The sequence below is a fragment of the Anopheles coustani genome, chromosome 3, assembly GCF_943734705.1.
Source record: "Anopheles coustani chromosome 3, idAnoCousDA_361_x.2, whole genome shotgun sequence".
NCBI lineage: Eukaryota > Metazoa > Arthropoda > Insecta > Diptera > Culicidae > Anopheles > Anopheles coustani.
This window is the reverse complement of record NC_071288.1, coordinates 48,782,354-48,807,888: the sequence shown is the minus strand read 5'-3', so window position 1 is coordinate 48,807,888 and position 25,535 is coordinate 48,782,354. Positions and strand designations below refer to the sequence as shown.

The following is a 25,535-nucleotide window of genomic DNA, read 5'->3' as shown; positions in this document are numbered from 1 at the left end:
TTTAATGAGCTGCTGACGTGCATCAGTTTTTGAGTTGCCGATTAAATCACGAATCAGTTTGCAAACTGACCTTTACGGACGGCACGAAATAAATCTATTTAAGACAGATTATTTGAGATGGTGTTGTGATTTACGGTAATTCGAATCGCAGCTGGGAAACCGACAGATTTGAAAATCATATTTTTTGTGAGAATTTTAACGAACTACGTTTGCCAAACATCGAAACCAAAGCGACACAATTCGAATGATCAATAATAACTGGTGGGATATGTTCAAATACCACAATACCGTTTTCACTAACCAAAATTATTATTAGCGAATTAAGGTAATTTAAATAGCGTCGATAGATTTAAAAATTATATTTACTGCTACGATTTCAACGGAAAATGCTTTCTGATAAACATAGAAACGAAGAGACACACATCGGAGATCAAAGAACCTCGAGCGGGATTTTCACAAATATATTACAAAACTGTGTCCATTGACGAAGATAATTTTGTGATCCTCCCCCAAATTTTACACTTGGCTTATCGTAATTAGAACAGCGTTTCACGTGCTATTGTAATCAACTAATTTCAAAATTCAATATCGTTTGAGAAATGTAACGGCCATCTTGTTCTGGGAAACAAAGAAACGAAAAGACACACTTCGAAAGCACGTAGAATATCGGACGGGATTTGTTCAAATATTAAAAGATCGTATTTGTCTACAAGAATCATTTTTGATTCTTCTACATTTCACCTTTTTCAAATTTCCACTGTATAAGGGTTCTATCTGTTATAGTTAATATTTTAATTTATGTTATCATTTTTTAACAGAAAAAAATCAAGTCTTCGAATCTTTAACCAATTTAATTAATACAATCGATGATTCTACTAAGTATTCAATAAAAACTTTGGCTTATCAACTTGTGAAATTATGAAGATCTTTGTTTTATTTTCACAGCACGATGCCAGTGTATACACCTGAACTTATCCATCGAACCCTCAGAGACTCGTTTAAGTTTGCACTGGTAGCAACATTAAAAGATCGTTGCACTTCATCGCCAATTTTCACATTCAAAATTCGAACTGTCAATTTATAATTTGAATCCTTCCAGACAATCTTTGTGCGACAGTCACTGACCTCAAGGTTAAACTTTTCAGCCAAAGCACCACACCAAACCTAATCCTGCGCCCAACAGCACATCGATTCACGAAGTGGTTTCTTTTGGACTTCAGACGGAGCTTCGCTTCGCAAGACCACCGTTTGACACGCGACTCGGAATGCAACTGAACGTCGAGTGCACGGTCGACGTTCGCGTCTATCGGCGGATTCGATCGGAGCATTTTGTGGCCACGATCGGAGGAAAACCGGGCGTCCAATATCATCCAATCTCGCACGGTCGGGCTGGTGGGGCGGCAATGTCGAGGTAGCACGGCAAGAAAAAGAAACAACAGGCGAATTAAGTCGCGAGGCTGCGTTAGAGACAGCAAACGTGCTTTTCAAGTGTCCGCGTGTGTTTGTGGACTCGTTGCTTTGACGCCGAACCTGTCTGACATTTGGCGGGAACTGCAAATCCACACGGACCAGATGGGGCCGGCGAGAGGTTTTTGGGCCGCGAACGGTGGAAAGCATTCTTCGTCTTGGGCAAGAGTGCGATGGCGGAGGAGAGGACGTGCAGATTGTGCGCATCCAATTCGTGCTGCAATCGGCGATGGCCGTTTACGCGCGGTTCATTCGCGTGGTCGGTGGATTCCGGTGGATTGACGGTGGAAAACATCCACCATGCAATCTCATCCGATGATTTTGAGAACCGTGCGACACTGCGATTGTGTCCGGCCGGGCCCCTGGCTATCTTCGGTTTCATCAACCTATCGTTCCATCTGCCTGGCTAGCCGTTTTGCACACAATTCCCAACCCTCTGTCCCTGCACGCCCCACCCGTCCACCTGGCCAACGACTCCAGCTCGGCGTCAGTGTCGGTACTTGAAGGTGAAGTTCATACACCGCTGTCACGCCAGAGTTGGCGCCATTGGCGTAAAAATAGTCAATCGTAGTAGGCGAGTGTTCACGCTTCGATCGGCCGTTCGGAGGGTTTGTTTGGGTTCACACTCGGCTTTCCGGTGGTGTGCGACGTCACCGTGGCGACTTCCGATTTCCAGCATGGCCAACCACTACCCTCTAAAGCGTGGGGTGTGTTCTTTGTGTCCGCAATTGCGTGCGCGATCGATAGACTTTAACCGTCGCTAATTCGGTGACCTACATCGACGCAAGTTCTCAGCCTTAAACCCCTCCCCAGACTTCTCGACCGGGCCGTAGAATGCGTGCGTTGCGAGGTGGAAAGGAAGGAAGGAAGGAAAGGGGCTCGCTGGTCGTGCCGAACACTCCCCGTTGGTGCACGTGTTTTAACCGCTTCTTTTAATGTTTCTCTATGCTCGCCTTCCCTTAAGCTTCCTTCCATGGAGCCCCACCGGACCGGAGAACCGGCGGATCGCGATCGGTGGATCCGGTTTTTCGACTTTCCGTTTCGGTCGAGTGTTGCTGGACTGTGTGTGTGTCGCTCGCGACGGTTCGCCACCATTGCGCCACACGGTAATAAGCTTTAACCCTTCTCGTAATCATGGCTATCGTTCTCCGGTGATGGTTCTTAATGGCAACATGTAGGGGAAAGTGTGGCAAGATGTCCGATGGAACAAAATGCCTTTGCACATTTTTTAATTGAATAAATCCTTTTATAGAATATTTTCATTGACGTGTCTTATACATTTTATGTGAATTTCAATATAAGATTTAATAGAGAAAAAAGGATAATCATGTAGGGTTTCCCTACGATAGTTGAAGTTGTAACAAGTATGTCATTTAACGATAACTGAAAAGAATTGAATTCATAATTTTTTCATTCTGATTGTGATGAGACAAACATAAGAACATTCTCATCCGGGTTCAATACGCACCGGCTTATATGGTGTAGATTGGGTTGTTGTAAATGTTAAGTAATATACTAAAGATATCCAAATGTATTAAGTATGTATTTTTAATCCGTTCGAAGTTCGTGCTTCCGAGTGTTGAAATTTTTAAAAAAACATTGAGTCTCGGTAAATAGCTCTAATTAAATAACGTTTCACGGCGTAACGCTAAATTGATAGAAAAAAATCGTTTTTATAACAATTTGTGAGTTTCAATATCTTTTTTGATTTTTGGTAGTAGAAGGAAGGTTAGAAAATCTATCTCTAATGTTTTGAATAATTATTAATAAGTATATTCAAGAAATAAAAGTTTTCCGCTTAAGGGGGGCTCAATGCCTCCTATTACCTTACGAGGTATCTTTAGCTCGTCTAGGACATTAAATACCTCAGGGTTATCAACCTTTGACGGATATTTTGGAAGAACTTTGCCTGTCTCTTTATGCTTAAAGATCGCAGCAAAAGTCAATAAACTCTGGCTTGTTGTTTACTAGCAAGTTTCTCATCAAGCTGGAATTCTTCTTGAAGCGGAATAAAGTTTCTATCAGCTTTTGGTTGGCGAGTAGAATTTTAATCCCCATCATTCTTCATTTGCATATTCGCTTGCTTTACTATCTTTCTTCCCTAGAAACACTTTCGTGGTTCGGTTCGGTGAACTTTTCGGTAAAATCTGGGTTTTGGGACGGTCCAATAACATGGCGAAATTGAGAACACATTCGGCATATTGAGCACGGTGTTAATGATACACTTTTTCTGATCTCTTTGGTCATCGATCGACACATGTGTGAAGCAATTTCTGGCCTATTCCCCGCGCCACCTGCCTCGGGATATTGGTGACAAAAAAAAACCCTGCCCGTTGGACATTTTCAACCGGGTCGTCCTTTCGGATTGAAGAGGCGCATCTGCGAACCGGTCCGACGGTGTGGGTCGAAAAACGCAACAATCCTCGCAGCGTCTTAGTTGGATGCGATTTCGATCCATGCGGTTTATTGGGACTAGCCTTGACACAATGCGGTCCGATACCAGCGACGGGGCATTGGGTCAATTTGGTTGGGTTTTGTTTTTGCCGATTCTCGTTTCGAGCCAGGCGAAATGGCGAAGTAAATTTATGATCGAATGTGAAATGTGTGCGTGTGTGTGTGGCGCTTATAAAATCTGTTTAGTATGCATAATTATTGGGACATAAGAGATGGCCGAGCCCGAAGCGCACCAATGGCAACGAACGAAAGTAAACCACTCAAGTTCCCTTTCGATCATTAAAAAACTTAAAAGCCCTCGGGAAATGAGACATGGATATGAGTTTCGACCTTGAAATCGCTTAAAACAGGCCCAATGCTATCAAACTACATTGGAATGTGAAAAGGACAGTGTTTGACACTTTTCGGTTAAAAAACTGTCAACCCACGACCACCAATGGAGGTCAGTTGATCGATCTTTGGAACCTTAAAGTGACACTAAGCGAGGAAAAATGAACGAGTTTGCCGTTAGTTTCCATTTCCCACTTCAGATTAGTTGGGCGTCTTAATCAGTTAAATTTTGAGAAAAAGTTTCTTTTTTCCCTCGACTGATTCTCCCCATCTTATACGCAAAACGGAAGCACAATGTGGACGCTTTCGAACCTTAGAAAACCTTTAACCACGCTCGATGGGTTGCAACATGCTGTAAATAGGTAAAAAGATATGCAAAGTTATGCTCACCGAGGGCTACGTGCGGAGGCTCACGACGGTTATCGCGAAGGCTTTTAATGCGAGATGTTTTTTGCATAAACACTAACACAAAATGACCATTGAGGTTCGGTATTTCCGTCCAGACGAAGAATGACCACGACATTATAAACTTTCCACTGAATATGCTTTTGCTTGATTCTAGCCATGTTGAACTTTAAAACTTATATTACTGGAATGAAATTCTTTGTGGTGTTTATAATGCTTTAACAAGTTTTACTTTGTGTTTAATCAATAAACATTTGTTGCATAAATATTTAACTTATAAAATAAAAAAAAAGATATGATAACTGTAAATATTGTTAAGCAGGACGATAAAAATATTTTCAGACTTTTAGTTTAATTTGACGTCGATTTTTCTATTGTTAATCATAACATTTATAACTAGTCTTAAAACTAATATGAAATCAGGTCACCATAAATATCTGATGCACAAAAAATACGTAATTTTTTTCACTTTTTTGCTGTTACTAATTGAGTTATTTTGTAAACATCTAGTGTTTACTTGATCACTATCGTAGATATTAAAATTTATCAATAATCATCAATATAGTATCCATTTGGTGCAATTTTTCAAGACTACTCGTTAGCCTTTCCAATGCACTTGTAGCCTACATTTGGTTGCAGTTCTTTCAACAGTTCCCTCCATCGATCACTGCATCCGCTTGTGACAGGGTGACAATGAATGTAAAATTACAGTTACGATGCAGATACGCACCCCAACTGAAAGGCCACCGAAGGCGACCAGGTTATCCTTGAGCATGCGAGCAGCAAACTGGTAGGAGCTATGGCTCGGTGCACACCATCAAGGGACCGTCACTATCATCAAGGGGGGGTAAGTGATGTAGGGCCACCTTCTAGGGACGCCTTGGCCTACGTGACGACCCGCGAAGCGCTCGGTTTCACGCCGAACCGATGCCGGTGAATGTGATCGTTTCGCCGTTTTGTTTTCCTTCTTGTCTCCCACAAGTGCCTGCTGTCAATGAACCCTTAAAAAACGGTTGCCCATTTGTAAGATGACTCGCGCTGTCAGGACAACTGTAAGTAAAAAGAGTAAATAAAAAAAAGGAACGAATCGAAGAAGACGGATCACTGCCAAGCCCTTCCGAGGAGAGGTTGTTGAGGAAAATGAAAGGCCGGTAAATGATGTTATCACAAAGGATTTGACCGAATCATCACCGTGTCGCCACTGTTGGTCGGCCGCGTCGGAATTATAGTGAAAATTATGTCATTTCCCGTGCAAAATAAACATTATTACGCATGTGTCCAATTTTTGCACAGTGCACAGTGACAAATTATCGGTAAGTGGGACACGGGCACGAAATGTCATTACATATTTATTTACATGTTTCCCTTTAACGGGAAGAATCAATCCGGAGGATGGCGCTCGGCCAACCGGGTTACGTAAGGTTTGCTTTACAATAGTGATTTATATTTTAATTTTATTTTTAGTAGCTAGACGCGAAGTAGCGGATAAATTGATTGGTCTATAACCCAATCCATGCTAAACATTTACGATCTACCGACAGAACAAGAAAAGTCAGGAGTAAATAAATGAAGTAATAAGCACACCGGTAAATTATCCTTCGATCAAAACCGTTTAAATTTACCACAAAAATCAGAGGCGTTACAAGTTTTTTTTTAAACGAAGACGAGGTAAGCGTCACCCCCCACACCCCTCCACCCAGCGCGGCTGCTTTTTGCCACCGAAGAAGCGCCGATTCGTGACGCATGGCCGTTAATTTGACCGCAGCGAGCAATCTGTCACAAAAATCAGCCCGATTGCATAATGTTTCTGCAACCGGTGGATCCCGCGCTGTGCGGGGGTGAGTCAAGCTTATTATTGACAAACCTTTTTTTTATTTATTTTTCTCTTCCACCTCTCCGTTCCCTTCCTGATCGTCGCGTCGAAGGCCTTGTGCCTGTATACTAATGATCGATGCTGATGGCTTCCCATGAATGGCGGTCGGCGGTTTAATTGCATTAGCTCGTGATCTACTTTTGACCGTTTTTTGATACGCCGATTACAATACGAACCAGCATGAGATAAAGGGAAGGGAGATGGAGGTGTTTGAGTTCAAAGGCCCCAGAAGGAGTTTACTTACTATGTTCAGCAAACCCGACGTAGTATAACTTTGTCGATAGATTTGCAGCAATTACGTTTGACATTGGAAATACATTTTGCTCTACTTATCGGCTAAAACACTCTGTTGGAGTATTGCAGATGAGTTTTTGTTGCCCTCTTTCCACTGTACAGCATTTTTGTAGTTGTTAATTTGATGATCGTTTTGATCTTGAGCGAACAAATGGCGTAAAATTGTTCATTTTTCGTTTCCATCTGCTCCAATTACTTAATTATCTCAACAACAAACACCCTATTACGGGCTTCAGTATTTTTCTCCGCCCATACCCCTCACTTAGCCGTCACCCAGTAGACAAAAATAATTTTCCGGCTCGTTTGGCAGCCCTTTGGCGGCTAGTCTGTTCGGGTGGGCTTGGCGAGCCACCCCGTTTGGGTCATATTAAAAAAAAAAAAACAGAAAAGAGGAACAATTGGACGTGATTCACCGACGGCTTGGATGGTGTAATCGATGGCGATATTGCAGAAAGATATCACAGCTGACCCTGCGTGTGTCCACGAGCAAGCCCGCTCGATAAAAACAACTATCGCGCCATCGAACACGGGGCCCACAACCTTGGCGGTCTAATTGAAGTGCCGCACTATAACAATTATTCACGAAACGCGCACGGAACACCCCAACAGCTTTATCTTTCTTTCTCTGTTCGACGCATCTTTTCTTGGTCACATGTCGAGGTCCTGATCGTGGGTCAAGCAAAAAGGATCACGTCGTTTGCTAGATACCCGAGAAGTTCCATTGACCAAACGTGTGATGATCTTTTCGCTTCTTTGGCGCGTGTATAATTTTTTTTTCAAAAATAGAAATCCATTAACCGGTTTGTTCAAGACTGGTTTCGTTATCAGTGAAGCGACACGCGCCCAGCGGGTCATCGTGAAGCTGCGATCACTGCTCTTCTCGCGTTGTAGCGTAGCCGGTGCTAGTCGATCGCTCGAGGCGCGATATCGCTGCGAACTGCGATGTAGCAGTCCGCGAAAAACCGCCAGCTCGGGCTGCACGTGCGTGCTTTACCTGTGCGTGGGAATCCGCGGGGCGTCAGTTATCGATAGCGACGCGGCGCGAACAGGACCCCTCGAGTGTCAGTCTTCGGAGAGCGCTGGTTGGGACTGGAAGCTGACAGTGACACCGTGGTGTCAAGTGTGTAGTGAAGTGAAACTGATCCTAGCAACCCGTTCGGTTAATTGTTAACGATTGTTGTGATCGTTTTAATGTAACTGAATTCTGAAGCCTTGCGTTCTTCATTGTTCAAGTGATTTGAATGCAGCGTGCTGCAGTCTTCCTTTGAAGATCATCGTGTCCTGTGCTAGGCTTGTCCTGAAATGATTGGCCATATATTCAGTGTCAGCTGATAAGTGACAGTGCAATAGTGCAACAGTGCCAGTTAAAACAACTTTAAGCTTGTTACTTTCATTTAACACATTATCTAGAAGTGCGTTTCACTACTCAACCAAATGGCGTTGGACGTCTTTAACCGTACGGTAGGTGTAGATTATTTTTGTGTTCAAAATTAATGACAACTGGAATAAAATATTTAAAAAATTCAAATCTTGTTGAACAGAACATTTAAGAAAAAATAACCCCTTACTCAAAACGTTAACGATCATGATGGACATGCCGTGCAACTGAAGGGTACACTTCAATGTGCAACATGCCGAACAGGGTGTACTTATTCCGCGTGGAACCTTAGTATTTTTTCCAAGTGTAAAGCACCTGACAACCAATGCCTCGCGATAGGGTTTTCAATGGTGAGCAAACTCCAGACGGCGGTAGACGGATTGCGACGATCCAAACATATTGATGTTGTAAAATTGATACATGGTGAATGTAAAACGTTTTGATTGTTTGGTAAAGGTTTGATTTGCGTTTGTGGTGCATTTCATGCGGTGCTCGGTGTTCATCATTCTGCACGCGGTTGCAGTAACACTTTGCAGTGCCCAGTGCACCGATTGCGGAAGATGTTAGTGTGTTCTTAGTTTATATTTTTAATTCCCACTCAATCAAAGTGGAGATAATGTGGGGGGAAAAAAAGGTAGTGTAAATTTGGATGGTCGTTGTGTTCCGCATTACACCGCACGTGATGATCGAATGCTGATCGCGTCATGGTGGCGGGAAAAAAAGGTTCTAGGTTCTTGGTTTCTCCCACCCAAAGTCCACACGAATGTGCTAATCGTGTGCTAATTCCTGCTGGTCTTCCCGATTGTGTAACAAACGCGGGAGTGTCCTCTTCCGGGCGCGTGTTCGAGCTTAAAAATAAAATGAACGAAAAATAACAGAAAATGCAATGATCAAAACTTTTGCTTTTACACACCGTAATGTTACTTTATGTGCCGCTTCCCAAAGGCACAACCGGTCAAAGAATGTGGCTCTTTGAGCAATGGTTTGTTTCCCTCGCGCACGTTGAGGGTGGATTTGTTTTAGCCGGATACCATTTTTCCATTACAATTCTTTCGGTGATTGCGAGGACAACGAACGACGACCGTATGCATATTTGGACGAACCACACCGCGTTGTCTATGCAAATTACATGCTCTCTCAAGACCGGCGACGTCTGTTTACCTTTCTTTTGTGGACTCATCCGTCGTCGTTCGCGAGGTTGCCCGGCTCGGCAATGCCAAAGTCGAACAAGTGCGTGGTTTGGATGGTCGTAATAAGGCTCCGGTTAGGTGAAACAACACGCCGCGGTTTCTCGGTGCAGTTTGACAGGTGGAGCCACGGGCCGCGACCTTGAACGTGATTGCAGGTTGAAAAGGTTCGAGTAAAGAAATTAACACACCCGCGTTTCTCGGTAGGAAATTTATGCTGTGACATCTTTTGATTGTGTGACACATTGTTCTCAAAGTCGTTTGAAAAAACAAAAAATATATATATGAGAAAAAAACCCTTACCACTAAATGGAAGCCTAAGCCTTCTGACGGTGGCACGCAAGTGTTTGATCACTTTACTTTGGGCGGTGGGTTCAAATACTCCACACTTTTCGCGGAGTATTTGAAGCGTGGCGCTCGAAAGAATCAACTGTGTTTGTGAAGAGGGTGGCGGGTAAACAATTCGGTGGTGGCGCGTGGTGAAACCCTTCTTCAGACGAGTGTTTACTTTGTAACAGTGAAAAACCGAGCGTGCCGTCGTGGGTCGACTGGTCCCCAGGTTAACATAACAAGTAGATCGGATCCATCACTCTTGACAGAATTGGATGCTTGTAATGTAACCTTGTTAATCGATCAAAAAAATGCTACGAAGTGGCAATCATGGTCTACGCGGACTTGAATCGAATATGACACGTCGTTTGACTGGAACTGGATTTCGTAATGCCGATCGATTAGGTTAGGGGTCTATAAAGTCCACTCGCCAGCTAATTTTATCCGATTCGTAAGAAAATGGTAGTACAATGAACAAAAACGAAAAATATTTTGTCTGATTTGTTGACGGTTTGACAATTGGTTTTTCCTAAAAACATGCGTTGAAACTAAAAAACGAGGTATTCAATGGGCATTCGTGGGACATTCTCATCTCCTTAAAATATACTTGTTCTTTTGATACTGATTGTTGTAAAATACAGTTTGGTAAAACTGGTCTAGAATGCAGTTGCAAAATAATAAAATTCATCAACAATTCGAGCAATACAATCTTCGACACCATTACAAACAAAATATGGAATAGAAATGATCATTTTAAATTACAGTTTTAAGTTGAAAAAGTACAAAACTCTACGAAAGTAAGTATCAAAATGAATTATTAAGTGCAACACTTTGTAATAGCCGGACCAATTGATAAACCGCTTAGAAGGGGTTCAATACCACTTTCAAACGATTAAATCGACCATCGTTAAAGGTGTCGGGCCCTCGTTTCGGGTTCTTTTTAAACGCCTGGATCCAGTAATTTTATACCGTCTCCTGGATTAGGTCATTTGGAATGAAACACGCAAAACCGAATAAAAATGAAATCGAACTGTACATCCAAATCGTTCAAGGACATTCCGGCGAAAAAATTTGCTCGTGAAATTCAGCGATCGGGTTTTATTGTCCATTACTTCTGTCCTTGCCCGTCAAACAATGATAATTTGTCCCGCTCTCAGGGTGGTTCCGGCACGAAACGGCCCGGAAATCATTGAAATCATCGAAACCATCGAGTGCTGGAAACAAACAGGTGAGGATGCGCCATTTTGCTCCGAAGGTAAACTTCCAAAGTGGACATGCGAAGCCGGCGAACTGGCCACAGTGTGAATGTGGTTGACAGAAGGAAGCGAAAGAGAGAAAACAAATTATACATCCTTCACACAATGTTTCAAGTCATTAGAAATGATCACTTTTTTCGTCTCGTAGGTAATGGTGGACTGGTTGTCTTACCGATCGAACGAAGCAAACAAGTGAAACCCACATGCCAGTGTTCATTTCCATATCGAAACTACGTCTGAAACTCATTGTTATTTTAATTCATTTCAAATGAGGATTCATTTGCATATAATAAGTTGGTTGACTGATTTGTACAGACATGTCGTAAGTCAAGAGTAAATCATTAATCCACTTTTTGCAATGTTTTTACATTGTCGTTATGACCAGCTTGTTAAATCAGTTGATGCAACACATGACACTCTCCGCTGGTTGATTTACTTCGGGACACATTCTCCCGTAAGCAACTGGTACCAGTTGTTTTTCCCCTTAAGAAGCCACCAAGGTCGATGCATCGAATGCACTTTCGTGGTCGAATACGGTGTGCTCTCCTCGCATAACCTTGAGCTTGTTTCGGCTCAAAATTCCGAAAGGCAACGATGCACTTTGGGTTTCTTTTTTTTCCCACGGGTGGGCTTTTACTTTCATCTTACAACTTTTTTCTCCCCGTCTGGCGAGTTCGCTTTTCTCCTACCATTTCTTCCCCGCAGCCTAGAACGTGTTCAGATGCCGCGCGCTGACACGGTGCTACTGCGAGGATTATAATTTGGACCAATATGGCGCAAGGGGATGCTGGGGTGCCGTGTCGCTCACCTTGAATCCGGCGGCGACCCGACCCCTGTTCCGTGGGCCGAACTGGTTTTGTAGTTTTCGAGCCAGCAGACCGATAAGGGTGCCGCTTCATTGTCTATAGCTTTGTCCCCTGCCCGGCGGTGCCCCATTTCCTTCTTCGTAGACGCTGGAAGCCTGCTTTAAGGTAATGTGAGGCAAAATGATTCTCTTATTAATTTCTGTCAGAACGTTCATGGAAAATACCCCAAATTTTTATATGTCGATTCTCTAACCTGTCTTCTACTGCAAAAAAAAAAAATGGTATTTTATTGATTATCTGTAACTCCATCTCACAGTACACTATGTTAAAACATTTAGTTTTGCTTCCAACTCTAAATTCAAAATTTGTGTTGATGAAATGAAAATAAATGCTTAACATTTATAACGGTGCATTCTGCCTCACATAAACCGGTTCATCCACAACCAGAATTATGCATCCAATTCTATTCAGTATTCGTTAAGTAACATATTAAGATAGTTGGTAAAAGAATATTTCATTTTACCACTTGTTGTAGCTTTAAGTATCGTAGAGAAATCTTACATAATTTCATTCGTTAATTGTTTTATCCTGTTTTCTCTGTCAGATCTTATTGTAGAGCCTTTCAAGTTCATATAGGATGTATAAGATACGCTAATGAACATATTCTATTGCTTAGCTTTTTGTTTAATAGCATTTTTCAGTTAAAAAATTGCGGTGCGTCTCACCCCACCGGGGCATCTTGCCACACTTTCCCTTACTTTTAGACTCGGAACAGGCTTCGGGTTTGCAAACGCAAAACGGAGGTCTATTTGTCTCGTGATGAATGAACGTGGCTGAGGTCTATTCCGCGTGGTCGCGTACCGTTTTATCTGTTAACCCAAACCCAAAAGACCGGCGCGATAGAAACGGAGGCGACAACCGTCGATGCGCCAATAAGATTTATGTTCCCAACGATCACCGTCAAATCTTGGGGCGCTTGGGAGGCAACCGATCCGCCTAGCAGGTCACAACTACCGTCGGTGACCTCAGCTGACATTGGAAGACGGTCGGACTAATGGTCGAGCGTGCTGGAGATTGATCATCCAATCATCCAGCTTTGACAGATTTTAATGTGTTTTCTCCAGTTCGTGTGTGTGGGACGAAACTCGGTTCGATTTTTGCACAAAGTCTCGAAATGCATGTCACAATCCTCGTCGACGAATTGATGCCATTGCCAATGGTTGCGTTTGAAGATGTTTTGCATAGAAACTGCATTAGAAACGAAGCGAACCCCATGCGGAATGCTTATGCAGGGGATGTTTTTCATCGAAAGAGGAAATATGTATGCATCCCCCGTCGTTACTTCGAGCACGAGCTGGGCGTTCTTGAAGCGACCTACTGTCGAGAAGTTTTTTCCCCTCCGACTCCGCCAAACCTACTAAACTACCTGCAGACCTCTGGCAACTTGTGGCGAACAGGTTTCTGTTTTTCCGTACCGTCATTCCATGACGGCGTGCGTGCAAGCGTGGTGCTTAGTGTACTGCAAACAGTGACAAATGGACATCGATTAGTTTAGTATGCATCATTTTCTGTTGTTGTTGTCGTTGTCGTTGCCGTTGTCACCGTCCAGTATGTTCGGTTGTTTGCTCTTGTCCGTGCCTGCGCCTCTGCCGGCTATACAAGAGTGAGCCAGAAAAATGGAAGAGGAGTTGTCCTACGAAGGTCGGTATCCGTGGGCTTCAGACTACGTGACAAAGCCAAGGCGAAGGTCTTTAGGGCCGTTTGGTCCATCAAGGGTTGATAATGACCAGCCGAAGATCGGAAGAATGCTTTTAAGCAATCGTGGCTCAGAATCGTTGGTCATTGGATAAAATATTGGGGCAGAGGATTGATCTTGAATGTAGCGACACTGGAAATTCACGAAGGGCATCACCGCCATTGGTTTAATCTGCTTCAGAAACCGGTTGCTATGGTTTTAAGATTGGTTCCATCGCAATGAAAGTAGGTCAAGGTACGCTTGTGGTTGGTTTATCAAGCTACAATATGGATTTTTAAATGTTATTATTGTAAAGGCATGATCATGTTTGAAGAAATTATATACTAATTGCTACAAACATTTATTAACATAAACTTAAACACAACAATGATTTTTGATTTTGACAACAGAGAAAGTATGTAGGTCATTATTTTCGCCATTTCCACTTCAACGCATTAGCTTATGTAACATAAGCTAGGATTGCTAGGACTCTAGCCCTGACTTTGTTTGGAAGACGATGTCCGAAGGCTCATAAAAATTCAATGCCACCAAAGATTATTCAATATGTTTTCTTTTTTCCATTTTCGCGACATACCTCAGTGACGTATTTGTTTCCCTCACTTAGTCCGGTGTCGTAATTCGCACCTAAACGTATGACTGACGATGTTCGAAGAGTCGACCCAGGGCAGCGTTGTCGACCATGAGTATGGACGGGTTCTGGGCTCAATGGGGTACGTTCACAATGATCTTGATTTCGTTAGGTTGACGTGACTAACCTAAGGCCGTGGTAGGAGTTTTAGGTTTCCTCGAAAGTCACTGAGGGCAAGTTATGCGGTACAGCTTCACGCGATTCCACTAGGATATGTTTTTGTTGCTGGATATTTGGCACACAATACGACATGATTTGGTAAACTTTAGTCGTTATGTAGAATTAAACTAAAGCAATAGAAGATGACCCATCAAGTCTTTGGAAATGTATTATGGTCTACATGTGTTGGGTGGGGCACTATCGGAGTATGACAACAGGTTCTTCCTGTCTACGATCAACTATCCAGATAGTGATGGATTTTTCCGCACATGGAACCGGAAACGCCAGACAAAAGGCCTCTGTAGCAGTAATCATAGAATGAATGCTACCCCAGGACCAGTTTCACGATCTGAAGCTGGTTTCTCACAACAATTCGGATCGTTTAACATTTGTGGCTGTTAAACACGAGGTTCCCTGAATTTTAAGAAGATGCGAAACATTATGAAGAAGGGAGCTTTTTTCATTGGAAAGTGAATCAAAGTCCTGCCAAATGGCATTTGATCGAACCGACGTTGTTCCCGAACAGGTTTTCGTGAATTCCATTGGGAAGAAGGGCGAGAATATTGCCTGACGTCAAACGGATTTGGGAATTCTTTGGTCTTTTAGTTGTCTGACGTCTTTGGGAATTGTACGCCAAATTGAAATGGTTTTTCCAATGAATTCAGAATGACGCAAAAGATTTGGTTGAGGATAAATGGAATAAATGACTTTGAAGGACTGGTTAGAATTAATTCTCTAAAACAAATTTAGAAAGTATTCCCCGCCGCCTTTCTTAAGATATGATCAATACAAAACTAATTTATAAAACGCTGGGACTACACGCATAAGCTAGGGCCGCGCTCGGGAAGCGAACAATTATTTCAAGCTAAATTAGTTCTAATCCCACTCCTCCGATATGGTTCGCTAACATCCGACTTAAAGCGAGGGAACGTATACCACGTTTGGGTCGGTTATTTGGTTTTGTAATCGACACCAACCGGCCACCGGATAGATTGGGACAATCTCGAAGCCCGTTGGATTTAGGTCGGCATGGGCGAGGATAGTAATGAATTCCGAGCGGAATTGGTTGCCAGCGTAAGGACGATTGATTTCAAGCCAGCGCCATAGTGCATCAAACGATACTCCATATCGATCCATTTCTCCGGCCCGACGTGTTGGCCGTTCTCCGTAGTGGTGGACAGAAATAATTGATCGCCTGGTAGCTGCATTTTCCTTTCGTCCGACTCGTGCCGATCGTGGCTCAGGAACTGCCTTGCGCGAGCAGTGTAATTTATGCGACGGTTTTGCATAGTTGTACGGCGAGAGAAATAATCTGCGAACGAGACGCTGGTGATGCTGGTTATGACGAAATGTGGTCGCACGGGAAAGGGGAGTTATCTTTTCTGGCCAGTGCAGAAACAGCGTTCAGAGATTGTAGGTTATTAGATTGTGACGTAAAGCTAGTTATTCTGAGCAGTTATCTAAGCGCTGGGGGTAATTTTGTTTTGTTTATTTTGAGAAAATACGGATAAACAAATTTCAACTCAACCTATATTTTAGTGATTAAACGAACCGTCAAAACACATTGAGCAGAATGCTATAGATATTAAATCAAAATATTTCTTATCTAGTTAATATTAAATACTTATTTGACGTAATAGTTTTAATTTTTCGGTGGCTAAATTTCTACGCTAAGTCCAAACAGTAAAAATAAACCCGGGTTGAAATAAAAAAAGGTGCATATTTAAATCAAACAGGTATCAGCTCGCGGTCCGCGCAGTGCAACGATCTATTCCTCATGCTCTACTTTTTGCTCGCGGCATATAAAAACTGACGCGACTCGCGGCAAAGCCCACCGAATCGTCACGTCATCCTACCCTCCATTCCGTTCCGCAACCGGCGGCTACTGTATGGCTGAAAAGCAGCTAGCGCCGACGGTTGACGGTCAAGGCCTGCTCTGTCAAACCGCGCGGTCGTTAATGATTCACTTCCCTTCGAAATGGAGTTCGGGTGCAGGCGGTCGCCGGGTGCTGATGCTGCCGGCGTAACGATTCCGTTGGTTCTACCAATTAGCGGCCGTTAGCAAATTTAACCACTAACGGATCAATTAGAAACCATCGAAGGTAGAGTGTGGGACGGTGTACAGATTGTTTCTTGTGGCTTTGTTTTATGGATTGATTTTTGAATGTTTTTTTTTGTATGTTTGTCATTTATATTTTTTTGTTTCTTTTATCTCATGCATTGTCCACGGTTACAATCTACGAACGTAAGCATAGCTCTGACAGCGTGGATTGGAATGCCAACCAAAACCAGCACGCATTGAGTCTAGTAAACGCGTGAAGGACGGGCATAACAAAAGATGATCGATATCGAAACAAAAACTAAGATCAATTTGCGGTAGCATAAGATTACAGTTTCACATCAGTTTAGCGACGTTTGATCGATGACAATTGTTTTTATTGTCTTCAGTAGAATAGAAAATGAAATAAAATAACAATAGAACCATTATTGAGAGTTTCAAACCATCTTAAATTTGTAAATAATCAATCTAAAAAAAATTACACATTGCTCAAAACAGAATCAATGAAATTATTTATTCTTGAAGATCAACATTTTTTTCAATTGCTCCTCCTATGGTAAAGTGTATGTAGGTTATCTCTTCATGTGGCATACGACCATATTAGTAAGTTCAAGGTGAATTGGTCCGTTAACCCAGTGGCGCCGCGTTCGTGTAACGGTCCGTTTGTAACGATCGACGACTCATGACGATATTGGAAGATTTCGATGAGATGCGGGATCGTGTGACTCAAATAACAGCGAGTTTTGCTTTCAAACGGGAAACATCTGCTAGACTTTGTGTGCTCCTATTAAGCAATTTTGCGAATAAATTTGATTGTCTAATTTGACACCGAAAACCGCAGAAATTTAGACCCATAAATAGGATGAAATTCGATCGCTTTAGAAAGGGATGTTGTTATATCATTCGTTTCTTCTCAGCGGAATGTATTTACCATGTTTAAATATGAGGTCAATGGTTTTTGACTGTTTGGGACAAATCATCGATTTATTTATTGGTGCCTAGGATACGATGCGACATTCCAGTGCCTTAGGGTTTTCCCCGGTGGGTTATTAATTTATTAGACTTTTCTGCTCTTCTCTCTAAGCCATTTATTTTCATGGTGGATTGGGCAAAAGGTCACGGCGCTCATTTGGTGGTGCATTCGTTTTTCCACCACATTTGTGACGGTATTTCTGGTGCGAGTGACGAAGGGTTAAGTGAAAAATTAAGTTGTAGGCACAACACGATTTTAAAACTTTCAAACGATAGTTGCCGCTGAAAGTATGTCGGAAGATACTTCCGATATGGTCAAGCGCAAGCTTAGGTCAACCTGCACATCTGTGCAACACATTTATTCGAGGTTTCGAGCTTGCCTTAGATTCGTACGATCAAGGAAATAAATTAATAATTGTGATGGCCAAAGTGGCGATTGCGTGTGTCAGTTTAATGTTGCCACTAATGTCTGTTGATGTCATTTGTGACAACATTTTATTTTATTTTACAACAATAACCAAATAAACATTTTCAATTCCATTATACAATCCAGTAGTCGTCACACTGTGACACACTTCGTGTTTGAAAAATATATTATTGAACATTATAAACAACATATTTTTAAATTCCATATTTGCTTTTCGTTTGTGTATGTTGGTTTGTATCGTTCACAATTAACTAATTTGAAAAATGTTTTCCTTCTTCTAGACTCTATATTTCATAGCTAGTTTTGTGCTGATCCTTTACTACTGTCCAAAGATCGAGGCCAGCGAGAGTACCTTTTTTCAAACGTTGTTCGATGAAACGAGTGCACTGTTTAATAATGCTTCGGATCGGATTCCGGACACTAATATCTTTCGGAAGGAGTACGACTTTATCGTCATCGGAGCCGGTTCCGGTGGGTCGGTGATGGCCAACCGCTTGACGGAACTTCGTGAATGGAACGTGTTGCTGCTCGAGGCCGGCAAGGAGGGTAACATGCTAACGGAGGTACCCTTAACGGCGGGGTTGACCACCATTACAGGTAGGAAATGGCCATGATACAACGTGAAGTAAAGATATTTTTAAATGAAAAAAATGTGTTGATACTAATTCTCTGTCTCTTATTGAGTTTTTATCCTTCTGAAAATACATAATACATTGGTCAATCATGTACATGTTGTAATGGTAGAATTATACCAGCCGTTATTCTTCTTCACACTTAGTTGCATTGCTCTATTTTGAAGCAAACTTTATTTCTGCACAGTGGATGAGTATATTTACTCCTTTGCTTTTTCTTACTATTCGTTCGGTAAAAATTATGTTTTAATTGAAAAATCTTAGTTATTGCTTTGAGTCAAAAGATTTAATTGAAAAGTGTGATATCAACTATCGCATTTGGCAGTTGCACAGTAGAACGCGCATGGGTTTAGGGCAGACCTAAAAAATTTTAAATTGACCTGAAGAAAACATTTAAAGATTATATTTAAATAATAAAAGAAAAGAAGTAGGTGAATTTATTCAATAAACACTGTTAACAAAAATTAGCAAAAAGTAGTCGAATCTATTCCCTGGTCATGTAGTTTTTCTCGTAACATGTACTTGAAGTTTTTGCGATTGGCGATTTGCGAATAGCGATTGGTGAATGGCCTAACTTCCCCCACTTGCGCAGAGGATGTCTAGCTTACACACGACTTTGTTTTTGCAATTGCTTGCAGGTTTGGATTAACACGTTCGAAGAACGGTTTGATCATACTCGTTTGCTTGCATTACGCAGATTTCTCTCTGATATCGATTGCTCGATCTCCTTTGTGTAGGAATGAATCCTAAGTGAGTTGTTAATGGTAACTCCCCCCATTCAACCATGGGAAATAGCAGACTACCCGAGGAAAGCGCTAACGATAGTCATATATATAGTTCGTGCAAGCCATTTTAGTTTTAGCGATGGATAAGCATCATTTGAAACTTCTAAAAATAGCATCCCTATTTCCTGGAACGCTTGGCACGACCCTTTCTTTCTTTTCTGCGGTATGAGCTTTGTCTCGCTTGTTCTCATATTCTATTCAGTGTGCGTCAGACTGACGTTCGCTGAACGCTCACTTGTACTGCTTCGACATTTGTAGAGTTCTGCAAAAGCGAATTCAAATACTTGGAACCGTTGAGTGGCTGTTTAACCTTCAGGTCTACGACCAAAAATACCTACGTTAACATACGACCGCCTACCCGGGTAGGCCATAGGTTTTGTATGGGGGTTTGCATTTTGCTGTGCTTTAAAGCTAATATCTTTTGTTCTAGATGCCGTAGTGAGTTGAAATTTTCAGTAATGATACTTAAGAATGTTTTCTAACACATCCCATTCAAATAATAATATTAAAAATTCGATAAGTAAGTAATTTTTTCATTCAAATATATTTTATCCCATAGATCTACAATCGCCAACTCTGTAAACCATACATTTTCAATAAGTTATTGTGTTTGTTTATACTTCTTAAGTTTCTGGTGAAGTAACTTCTTGGTGCCCTCAACATTTTTGCTTATAAATTGAATTTCAACGATGTAGAAATATTTTTCTATTAAATTTTACGTTTTGGAAATGTTCATGTTCCTCAGTAAATTCAGTGGCATATCTGGAGGAAATTCTTCATTATACATTGTTACAACTGATATTTAAGCCTTAACATTTTAAAACTTAGCTCATATACATTAATTCGATCGTTTTGTTTCAAACGATAACAGTTTCTTTTGTATTTAATTCAACCCGTTGCATCATGATTTTCTTGCAATTAATAAATTATTATTTTGTGTAGCAAATTATGAAAGTTCACCTAGAATGCTTTCGTTGCCGCTGTGTGGTCCAAAATGTAGCATAATTTGCATATTTGTACATCGTCTTCGAGTTTATCTTATTACTAATTGTTCGAGGAGTTCGAGGAGTAAAACAGTCTTTCATAGTGTGTCTTAGATAAATTTGCATTGTTTTCAATATAAATATAAAAAGAAAAACCCGAGGGGCACCTCCTTTCACCTACTGGTGGTTTGTCTTGGTACAGAAAAATATAAACTCTCGTACAAAACGTATGACTTACCCGGGTAGGCGGTTGTAGATTTAAGGGGTATAAATAGAAAAATGGTGTAAAAAAATACTTAGAATAAAAATAAAAAGTCGATTTTCGGCAGAATGATAGAGAACATGTTGCTTGAGGCATTCCAGGAATTTCGAGTCGATATAACTGTTCAATTCGAAGTAATTGCAAAATAAAAGGGCAAAACTTACCCAGGTAGGCGGTTGTAGATCTGAAGGTTAACCGTCACCCGTTCAATCAAAGTTACCTACGTTAACGATCAACCGGACTACCCGAGTAGACAACCCAAACCTGTGTAGCTTCAACAGTTTAAACAGGAGTTTACAGTTTCTGTTTTTCAGTATGCACATCTTTGAGCATTAAAACTGAATTACTTGAAATTTTCAGCAATTTATTCAAATTTTTTTCCAGAAATGTTATACAATTGTTAAATGTTCAAATGTGTATTTTTCATTCGGAAACACGAATCCTTTAGTTTAAGCAAATATGCCTTACGTTTAGGTCTTAAAATGTTAATCTTATACTAAATATAAGTAGACTACACATAATTTTGTTCAGAATATGTGCGCCACAAGCACGTTTATTAATCCGCTTCTATTCGACTATGCATATGATTCGAGGTACAACAAAAGCTAAGTAAAAGTGAGAGTTATGGAAAAAGTCAATCCTAAGAATAGATATAACCGAACAGCCATAGAAGAATAGCTAGGAACAGCATTTCCGAAGAAAAACGAACAAAATAAAAGACAAAACTCTGTTCCTAGTTGAAGCATGAAGATAGCATGAAGCGAGTGACTATTTATTCATTTTTACAATATTTTATGTAACTTTCCAAAACTTTTCAATTAGTTGAGTATCTAAGAGAAAAGAAATCAGTACTAAAATATAGAAAATGCAAACTTCTATGTAAAATGTATGTTCTACATAGATATGTAAATGGTTGTAGATGTAAAGGGTGAAATTTGTTTAAACTCCAATTAACATACTTAATGAATTTCTAAAACTATACAATATTTTGGAAAACACTCTCAAGTATCTTCTTCTTCTTCTTGGCGTAACAACCTCTTGTTCATGCCTGCCCTTTAAGGGCTTACGAGACTTGATTCCCTGTTGTACGTGGATAGTAAGTCCTCTCGTACAGGAGGGGGTACGGTCTCGGTTGGGATTCGAACCCACGCCGTCGAAGTGGTGAGCCCCGGCGTGGGCTGATTTTCTAACCGGCGCTACCGGTACGTTTTGTATGGGAGTTTGCATTTGCTGTGCTTCAAAGCTTTTATCAATTGTTGTAGATGGTATAGTAAGTTGAAATTTTCACTGATGTACTTGAGAATGTTTTCTTACACATCCCATTTAAATAATTATATTAAAAAAATCGTTAAGTAAGCATTTTTGTCATTCAAATATATTTTATCCCTTGGATCTGCAATGGACAACTCTGTAAGCCTTACATTTTCAATAAGTAATTGTGTTTGTTTATACTTGTTAAGTTTCTGGTGAAGTGACTTCTTAGTGCCTTCCAACATTTTTGCTTATAAATTGAAATTTCTAAGATTTAGAAATATTTTTCTACAAAATTTTTACGTTTTGGAAATGTTCATATTACTCAGTAAATTCAGTGTCATATCTGCAGGAAATTCTTCATCATACATTGTTACATCTTATATTTAAGCCTTAACATGTTAACGCTTAGCTCATTTACATAAATTCGATCGTTTTGTTTCACAAAGAACAGTTTCCTTTTTTTTGAATTGATAATCAATTTGTGTACCAAACGATGAAAGTTCACCAGTATGCTTCCGATGCCGCTGTGTGGTCCAAAATGTCGCATGATATGCATATTTGTAGATCGTCTTAGAATTTATATCATTACTAATTGTTCGAGGAGTTGTTGCAAAACAGTCTTTTATAGTGTGTCTTAGACAAATTAGGATTGTTTTCAACATAAATTTTGAACACAGCATTGAAGAAAAACCCGAGCTGCTTCTCTTTTCCTCTCCGCTACTGGTGGTATGCCTTGGTACAGAAAAAAAAAACTCCCGTACAAAACGTATGACTTACTCGGTTAGGCGGTTGTAGATTTAAGGGGTATAAATCGAAAACTGGTGAAAAACAAATTAGAATAAAAATAAAAAATCGGTTTTCGGCAAAAAGATAGCAAACATGTTGCTTGATGCATTGCAGGAATTTCGATACAACAGTTCAATTCGAAGTAATTGCAAAATAAAAGGGTCAAACTTACTCAGCTAGGTGGTTGTAGATCTGAGGGTTAAAGATTATATTTATCTAATGATAGAAAAGAGCCATACAAAAAAACTAGGTAAATTTATTCAATAAAAACTGTTCACAAAAATTAGCAAAAAGTAGTCGAATCTATTCCCTGGTCAAGGGATTTTTCTGTTAACAATCAGTACTTGAAAACATAACCCTTTTTATTTTATAATGATTGAATACGGCGATTGAAAACGACAAGTTTTAGCAATAGCTTGCAATGTTGTTCATGGTAACTTCCCCCATTCAACCATGGGAAATAGCAGACTACCCGAGAAAAGTGCTAACAGTAATCATATATATAGTTCGTGCAAGCCATTTTAGTTTTAGCGATGGATAAACGTCCATTGAAACTTCTAAAAATAGCATCCCTATTTCTTGGAACGCTTGGCACGACCCTTTCTTTCTTTTCTGCAGTACGCGCTCTCGCTTGTTCTCATATTCTATTCTGTGTGCGTCAGACGGTTAGTTCGTTCTCTTGTACTGCTCCGACATTAGTTCTGCAAAACTCTGCAAAAGCGAATTCAAATAATTGGAACCGTTGGGTGGCTGTTAAAAAAAATTGCCGCCGAAAATTTATTACAACGCACTCTTTTTTATTAAAATATTATAGTAAAATACGTACTTTAATTAAATAATAATATTTTTTTTAATACTTCCATATCATTTGTTCAGGTTACAACTGGGGTTACAAGGCGGATCCAATGGAGGGCGCCTGTCTCGGTCTGAAGGGTGGCGTTTGCAATTGGCCAAAGGGCCGTGGACTCGGTGGAACAAGTCTGATCAACTTTCTCATCTACACCCGTGGACATCGACGTGACTACGACGGATGGGAACAGGCGGGCAATCCGGGATGGGGTTATCGAGATGTGCTGGAGTACTTCAAAAAGTCGGAGCGAGTTAAAATTCCCTCTTTACGCTCGTCCCCGTACCGATCCACCGTCGGTCCGGTGGACGTGGAAGAGTCTTCGTTCGAAACGCCTCTGCTGAGGCGCTTCATTGACGCCGGTAAGGAACTCGGTTACCTCGAGACGGACTCGAACGGCGAGATTCAGCTCGGGTTCGGTAAGGCCCAGGCAACGATGCGCAACGGTAGAAGGTGCAGTGCGGCAAAGGCATACCTGGTACCTGCCGCACGACGTCCAAACCTGGACATCTCGATGAACTCTCGCGTTACGAAGATCTTGATCGATCCTCTGACGAAGCTTGCGTACGGTGTGGAGTTCATCAAGCACAAGCGGCGCTACGTGATCCGTGCGCGCAAGGAAGTGATCCTAGCGGCCGGTGCAATCGCTTCCCCGCAACTTCTGATGCTTTCGGGCGTGGGTCCGCGCGAACATCTGCAGCAAGTCGGAGTACCTGTCGTACAAGACCTACCAGTCGGGTATAATCTGCAGGATCACGTGAACCTGCCTGGGCTGGTGTTTCCCGTGAACCAGCCCGTTACCGTGCGGGAGCGTGACATGCGTTCACCAAAGTACATCTTCGATTACCTTCTATTCGGCCGTGGACCATTCACCGTTCCCGGAGGAGCTGAAGGTGTGGCGTTCGTGAAGACCAACATCAGCTACACACGTGAGTAAACTTTATCGAGGATTGAGGAGTAAACATTAATGTTCCATTCCAATGATTCTTACCCAGCATCGGACTACCCGGACATTGAGCTAGTGATGGGAACCGGTGCGTACAACAACGACGAGTCGGGTTCGCTGCGGGAAACCATCGGCATCACGGACGAGTTTTACCACCGGACGTATGGAACTATCCTTGGCAAGCATGCATTCGCCATCTCTCCGATCCTGATGCGCCCGAAGAGCCGCGGCCGGATTTACCTGAAGAGCGCCAACCCATTCCGTTGGCCGCGGATGGATGGGAACTTCTTCGGAAACTACGACGACTTGGCGGTACTTCGCGAGGGTGCGAAGCTGACGGTGACCCTGGTAGAGTCCCGTCACTTCCGATCGTTCGGGGCCAAACTACACACCACCCCATTTCTGGGATGCGAGGGCCATCGCTTCCGGAGTGACGAATACTGGGAGTGTGCCATTCGGCGAATCGGTAGCTCGTTGCAGCATCAGGTAAGGGTCGCACACCGTTGTGAGGTTTGAGTTCACTGACGTTCAACGTTCTTTCCATTTCCAGTGTGGTACTTGCAAGATGGGCCCCACAACCGACCCGGAAGCGGTGGTCAATCCGCAACTGCAAGTGTACGGCATTCGCGGACTGCGCGTTGTGGACGCATCGATCATTCCCACCATTCCAGCGTCGCATACCAATGCGGTCGTGTTCATGATTGGTGAGAAGGCTGCCGACATGGTGAAGGAATTCTGGGTCAACGAAATTCGCTGAACGTAAAAAGTTCAAGATTCTCCAATCCGCGAAGGAAAAGCAAAATGTAGTGCACGATCTTTCTCCTCTAGTCAACTAGCCTCCTTAAGTGAGATCACTCTCGACCTACATCGGGGATCACTGTTACATGATTTTGCGGAACCGCAAGTGCACTCTCCACGGCTCGAAGGTTCCGGGTCGCCTTTTTCCAGTCGCACCAGTATCCAGCAAATCCGCCAATGTAAATGCCGTGTAGAATTTAACGAAATAAAGAGACTGCCTTTATTGTAAACAAACGGTTAAAATCGTATGTTCGAACCGGTGGCGTTTGTTTGACTAACCGATTATCGGTTTTTCTTGAAGTAAAAGGGGGGAGCACCAAGGAAACGATGAAAGGTTCTGACAGGAAACAGAGGGATGTTTCGAGGTAAGATCTTTTGCAGAATACGGCGAGTGTGTGTGGGTGCATGTGAGTTCGGATTATGTCCGTAGTACAAATGGCCTTGCTGTTTTCTCAACGCAC

The 25,535-nt window shown here is 41.8% G+C and overlaps 1 protein-coding gene across 1 annotated transcript; it reads left to right on the top strand.

Annotated features, from left to right (window-relative positions):
- The first annotated feature begins 15,352 nt into the window (after positions 1-15,352).
- Positions 15,353-25,033, top strand: LOC131262288 (glucose dehydrogenase [FAD, quinone]-like). The gene is made up of 5 exons (XM_058264261.1): positions 15,353-15,397; positions 18,063-18,378; positions 23,360-24,259; positions 24,326-24,762; positions 24,827-25,033. Exons 1-5 carry the CDS (start codon positions 15,353-15,355, stop codon positions 25,031-25,033), a joined length of 1,905 nt encoding a protein of 634 aa, XP_058120244.1.
- The last annotated feature ends 502 nt before the right edge of the window (positions 25,034-25,535 follow it).